This window comes from Nanorana parkeri, unplaced genomic scaffold (assembly GCF_000935625.1).
Source record: "Nanorana parkeri isolate BGI_ZX_2015 unplaced genomic scaffold, ASM93562v1 scaffold210, whole genome shotgun sequence".
Classification (NCBI taxonomy): Eukaryota; Metazoa; Chordata; class Amphibia; order Anura; family Dicroglossidae; genus Nanorana; species Nanorana parkeri.
The window spans coordinates 1,404,009-1,410,850 of NW_017306478.1; the positions used below are offsets into that span (position 1 = coordinate 1,404,009).

Genomic DNA, 6,842 nt, shown 5'->3' on the forward strand with positions numbered 1-6,842 from the left:
AGGGTGGTCGTCACTGTGCGCCCCTCTGATCGGGGTGACAATGAAGGACACGTGCGCTGATTGCCGCACGGCGCTGCGCTGATTGCGGAGGCTGGGAGATGCGATCAGTCACATAGCGGAAGGCAGGCACGTCTCTCCGCATTGCCTGCCTGGGGGACACCGATGCTGCAGCGGCAACGCACCCGGGGCACATGCACCGAGCCGCCTGTCACTCATCTGGAAGACATCATCTCCAGCAGGCTCGGTGTAAAGGAGGGAGGGTGGGGAGGAGAAGCCACCCATAGAGAGGTCTGCCAGGGATCTGCATGTATCCCACCCCTCCACTGGGGGAGAGCCGCCTGCTTTCGCATGTTGCCCACGTCCTGGGCTCTTGGAAACTTTACCCTGGGCGCCCGGAGGAGGAGGAGGCTGCACAATGGGGCACCTTGTCCTGGGTGAGGGTCTCGTCTCCCTTCCACTCTGATCAACAAGAACGCCTTGCCTGCTGCAGCCCTACCATAGATACCACAGGGGCCACCGATTGCACCCCCCTCTCCATCCTTCTACACGGGGTGCCCGGCCATGGGGTACGCGGACCCGTCTTCTGGCAGAGACCTGCTGGGCAACAGAACTTTGTTCTTCATTTTCATCTGCGCCTTTGCCCTGGTGACCTTGCTGCAACAGATCCTGTACGGCAAGAACTACATCAAAATGTGAGTGACTTGGGGTGGTGGGCAATGCATACGTATACCCATTTCTTTACTGGGTGGGTATGCATGGATCCCTTTCCTTTCCTTGTGGGCATGCATGGGCCCCTTTCTTTCCATGGTGGGCATAAAGGAATCCCTTTCTTTCCCTGGTGGGCATGCATAGACTCCTTTATTTCCCTGATGGGTATACATGGATCCCTTTCTTTCCCTTGTGGGCATGCACGAGCCCCTTTCGTTCCCTGGTGTTCATGTGTTGACCCTATTCTTTCCTTGGTGGGCATGCGTTGATCACTTTCTTTCACTAGTGAGCATCCACTGACCCTTTCTTTCACTTGTCAGCATGTATGGACCCCTTTCTTTCCCTGGTGAGCATGCATTCACTCTTTTTTTACTTGGAGGGCATGCATGGACCCCTCTTGTTTCCCTAGTGGGCATCCATTGACCCTTTCTTCCACTTTTCAGCATGTATGGACCCCTTTCTTTCCCTGGTGGGCATGCAATGACTCTTTCTTTTCTTGGTGGGCATTCATGGATCACTTTCTTTCCCTAATGGGCATCCACTGACCCTTTCTTTCCCTTGTCAGCATGCATGGACCTCTTTCTTTCCTTAGTGGGCTTGCACTGGCCTTTTCGTTCCCCGGTGGGCATGTATAGACCCCTTTCTCGCCCTTGTGGGAATGCGTGGGCCCCTTTTCTTCCCTAGGGATTGCATGGGTGCTTTCTTTCCCTTGTAAGCATGGATTACCCCCTGCTTTCACTTTTGGGTTTGCATATACTCCCTTCTTCTTTAATGGGCATGCATTGACCATATTCTTTTTTTTAGTTGGCATGCTTTACCCCCTTCTTGGCCCTTGGAGGGACAGTGGTCCTGTGCAGTTGGGTATCAAAGGAAACCCATCACACCCCGCCCCCTCTACTACCGTACTAGGTGTTTAACATGTTTATTTGTGCACAGATGGATTATTACTTTTGATATTGTTACATTAACCACCTTTTCCTGGCGGGCCAGTGCTAATAACAAAGGTTCTGGGCAGCAAAGATAACCAACTAACCCTTCATCCCCCCACTACTGTAATAGGTGTTTAATATGTTTTTTTGTACGCATCGAGATTATTTGTTAATATGTGTTACATTAACCACCTTCTTTTTCAGGGGGGACGGTGCCATCAGCACAGGTCCTGGTCAGCAAGATAACCCAATACCCTCCTCTAGTGCTGTGATAGGTGTTTTTGAAATGTTTATTTGTATACATTGTTATTGGATTGTTTTTTTTGTTATGTATTACATTGACCACCTTTTGTACATGGTTGGGTCAGTGCCACCAGTGCAACTCCTGGGAAGCAAGGTAACCCAATATCCTTCCTCCTTGACTATTGTACTAGGTGTTTATTATTATTATTATTACATAGTATTTATATAGCGCCAACAGGTTGCGCAGCGCTTTATGTAATGTAATGTAAGGAAGACATTACAATACAATTTAAGACAAGATGATAAGGAGGGCCCTGCCCCTGAGGGCTTACAATCTAAAAGAGGAGGGGGAAATGATACATGAGGAGGTAGCTGTGAGGGGATGAATTATTTGAGAATGTGATGGTTCAGTGGTTAGGTTGAGGTGGGATAGGGATGTTTAAAACGTTTATGTGTACAGATATGGATTGTTACTATTGTTATTATTATGTGTTACATTATATAACTGTTATTTCTCACAGTTATATATTGTAAGTGTCTAAAGTAACTGTATGCACTAAAGCTTGGCATCTAGATCATAGTAGATCTCACTACTGTTTTGGTTGTTTAAAATGTTTATTTCCACAGGTATGGATTGTTTTTATTATTATTAATAATAATATATGTTACATTTTATAACAATGGTATTTCTTCCTATTTTATTTATTAAAGGAGAACTAGGGGGTCTGGGCTTTTCCCCATAGTTCTCCTAAGGGTCACAGGAGAACACAAACTAGCGTTCTCCCGTGACCCAAAGCTCAGTATACCGCGAGCTACAGCTCGCGGTATACTGAGACGCTGCAGCCGGAACGGATTCCGACATTGTTGTCGAGATCCACCCAGCTGCGGGATTGACAGCTGGCTCTGCCTATCCAGAGGCAGAGCCAGCTGTACCCTCCCCCGTGCGTTCCGCCAGTCAGCGCTGGAAGATCGGGGAGGGGGGGGGGAATCCCTGCAGGGAGCCATGAGTGACAGTCACGGCTCTCTGCAGGGATAGATCGAGAAGTGAGCGAGCGACGCTATGTGTTCACTCACTTCCCGATCTACTGAGCCGACCTGTGACAGTTTAATTGTCACAGGTCGGCTCAGATTATGAGGCTGAGTGAAAATCACTCGCCTTATCATTCTCCTTTAAGGGTTAGATAAAAAAAAAAAGAAACGTTGTACCCACTGAAGCTTGGCATATGCCTTTCGGTCATGGTAGATATTTATGTCACTGCAGTATTGATGTACACAGTTTAGGGTACATGTTGAACACATGGGGCTGTATTGTGAGTTACAAGACTTTTCTAACAGAAAGGTGGTATAAAAGATGGAGGGCATCATGGTGATGTAGTTAAAGACATCCATGCTGGTGCCTAAAGAATAGTACACGGTGTAAATGTTGTTGAATGTCGATAGTGCTGGTGCCTATAAAACAGGGTATGATGTGAATGTGGGCAGGAGTACTGCTACCTATATTACTTGGTATGATGTGAGTGACCGTACTGGCACCTATAGGACTGAGCATGATGTAGCTCAGGGAAAGGCATTTCCTTCCCTGAGATGATGTGCATGGTCACATGTATTAGTCACAAGTGCCAGAAATCCAGGAAGTAAATGGAAAGCTAGTAATCTGCCCTTAGTAAACATGGCCACTGTCAGAAGACTGGGGAATAAAAGAGAAAAAACGAATGCAAAGAATACAAAGCCGGCAATTATCTAGAAGTATGTGCTTGTAGATTGTCATTGCTGAACATTTCTAAAGGTGTCTTTGTTGTTACTTTAAAGATCTGGGTAAAGGTCCGCTTTAAAGAACTGTGTACGCTATAGGTGGTAGACCTAATGCCCATAGAACACTGCAATATGAGTGGGTTTGGAGGTGCTAGTGCCTATAGAACTGTGATGTGAGAGTGGGTGGTGATACTGGTGCCTATAGAACTGTGATGTGAGAGTGGGTGGTGATACTGGTGCCTATAGAACTGTGATGTGAGAGTGGGTGGTGATACTGGTGCCTATAGAACTGTGATGTGAGAGTGGGTGGTGATACTGGTGCCTTTAGAACTGTGATGTGAGAGTGGGTGGTGATACTGGTGCCTTGAGAACTGTGATGTGAGAGTGGGTGGTGATACTGGTGCCTTGAGAACTGTGATGTAAGTGTGGACAGTAGAACTGGTGCCTATAGAACTGTGATGTGAGAGTGGGTGGTGATACTGGTGCCTATAGAACTGTGATGTGAGAGTGGGTGGTGATACTGGTGCCTATAGAACTGTTATGTGAGAGTGGGTGGTGATGCTGGTGCCTTGAGAACTGTGATGTGAGAGTTTGTGGTGATACTGGTGCCTATAGAACTGTGATGTGAGAGTGGGTGGTGATACTGGTGCCTTGAGAACTGTGATGTGAGAGTTTGTGGTGATACTGGTGCCTATAGAACTGTGATGTGAGAGTGGGTGGTGATACTGGTGCCTTGAGAACTGTGATGTAAGTGTGGATAGTAGAACTGGTGCCTAAAGAACTATCAAATTATTGCGGGGGGTAGTGCTGCTGCCAAAAGAACTGTGATGGGGGTGGTAGTGAGGGGCCTATAAAACTGTGATGTGAGAGTGCATGGCGGTACTAGTGCCTATAGAACTGTGATGTTAATGTGGGTGATAGAACTGGGGCCTATAGAAAAACTGTGATGGGAGTGTGGATGGTAGGACAGTAAGGTGAGTGTTGGTGGTAGTACTGGTGCCTATAGAACTGTAAATGGAGTGTTGGTGGTAGTACTGGTGCCTATAGAACTGTAAGTTGAGTGTTGGTGGTAGTACTGGTGCCTATAGAACTGTAAATGGAGTGTTGGTGGTAGTGCTGGTGGCTTTAGAACTGTAAATGGAGTGTTGGTGGTAGTACTGGTGCATATAGAACTGTGATGGGAGTGTGCCATCCGCACTACATTGGGTGCCCCTGGATGGCGCTGTTGAGCATAGGAAATTCCTGTACTGATCAGCGCCATCCAGGGGCACCCAATGTAGTTCAGATGGCATTGAACTTTCATTAATGGACCTCTAGGCCTTTCATCAACAAATACATAAGTAGCGGGAACCTTCTGTCAAAAATCTCATGGTCAGGATGATGAGTGAATCCAGAAATACAGGCAGGTCATGTGCAGATCTTGGCTTTTCCCTGTTTGGCCACGTACCGTTTATGTCGTGAGCCCCCCCTACTGGTTAGTAATGACCAAAAGGTAGGCTTGGGAGGAAAGAGTCACCCTAGACTTCAGCACGTCGAGAACCAAAAATATAATATATTGCAGTTGCATTAGTTTCATTTTCAGACTTATCCCCTTTAATTTCACCTGGTGATCCTGCCAGTAACACGTTTCCCTGTCCGTCCCATGTCTACACTCATTTCTCCATTGTATCTAAGGGGGCAGCCATGGTTGTCACATGAGCTGGGCTTCAAACATGTCTGCCTTTGTTCATCTCTATTACATGGGGAATGATGGAACTAGTATTTTAATTGATAAAGACAAGGTTTCTTTTGCTTTGTTTTGAGCTCACAGGAAGTGATAAGAACAGGGCATTTCTATATAAAACATCTGGGAATTATGGCGGGAAACCCTCATTAATGGTTAAGCGTGCTCCTGTGCTGTCACCCTGACACATGTGACCTGGTGATCCACGAAGAAGGTCCTTGTTCAGTCACTTCCTGTTATGGGTTGACAACTGTCTCCCAAATGTGTTTCTGTGTTGTCATCTACTTACATGTGACCTGGTGATCCGCAAGGAAGGTCCTTGTTCAGGCTCCTCCTGTTATGGGGTGACATCTGTCTCCCGAATGTGCTCCTGTGTTGTCACCCATCACATGTGACCTGGTGATCCACAATGAATGCCCTTGTTGAGGCATTTCCTTTTATGGGGTAACAACTGTCTCCCAAATTTGCCCCTCTTGTCACCCTGCCACATGTGACTTGGTGATCCACAAGAAAGGTCTTTGTTCAGGCAGTTCCTGTTATGGGGTGTCAAGTGTCCCCCAAATGTGCTCCTGTGTTGTCACCTAGTCACATGTAAGCTAGTGATCCGCAAGGAAGGTCCTTATTCAGGCACTTCCTGTTGCCTGAATGGGGGGACAACAGTCTTCCAAATGTGCCCCTGTGTTGTCACCCATCACATGTGACCTGGTGATCTGCAGGGAAGGTCATTGTTCAAGTACTTCTTGTTATGGGGGTGACAACTGTCTCTCAGGCCTCCCGATGGTCCACCATTGTCACTCTCAGGAAGCCCACCCTGAGCAATGACATGCAGCTGATTCTGGAGCCAGCGATGTGAGATCAGCAACACCGAGGAGACGAAAAACAGGAGAAAACAGTATTTTAGGTCTATAAGAGGATTGGAAAGGAAGTTCCCACTTACTATAATAACTGGAAAATCGTCTACATTTTCCATGACCCCTCTTCCTCCGTACAGAGCGGACGGCGCGCTCTGCACACTTACTTTTTTTTTTTTTCTTTCATTCGCTACAAAAATCCTTCAAACTGTTTTGAAATTGTAACACAAAAATAGAATTGTTACATTGTATCCCCTTCACGGTGAGTGTTACATCACGTCCGTGTCAGGATGTAAACAAACTATGGCCGACTTAGGCCCGATTCACACTTTGGCGTCCCATGAACAAAAACACTTGAGGTGCCGTCACTTGTTAAAAGAGAACTATGGGGTCAGTGTTTTTCCCCATAGTTCTCTTTAGGGTCACGGGAGGACATATACTAACCGCCTCCCGTGACCCAAAGCTCAGTGTATACATCGAGCTACAGCTCGTTATATACAGAGACCGCCGCAGCCGGGACATAACTGTCGAGATCCACCCACCTGCGTGAGTGACAGCTGGCTCTGCCTATCTAGAGGCAGCTGTACCCTCCCCGTTCCGCTAGTCAGCGCTGGAGGATCGGAGGGGGGAAGGGGG

General features: G+C 47.2%; 1 protein-coding gene across 3 annotated transcripts in view; it reads left to right on the forward strand.

The window, feature by feature from the left end:
• The first annotated feature begins 230 nt into the window (after window positions 1–230).
• ST8SIA5 (ST8 alpha-N-acetyl-neuraminide alpha-2,8-sialyltransferase 5) overlaps window positions 231–6,842 on the forward strand; it is a 52,696-nt gene continuing 46,084 nt past the window's right edge. For all 3 annotated transcript variants that reach the window (XM_018555715.1, XM_018555716.1, XM_018555717.1), the window contains exon 1: window positions 231–692. In XM_018555715.1, the coding sequence (XP_018411217.1) occupies window positions 562–692 (131 nt within the window). In that variant the 5' untranslated portion in view covers window positions 231–561. The remainder of the gene's footprint in view (window positions 693–6,842) is intronic.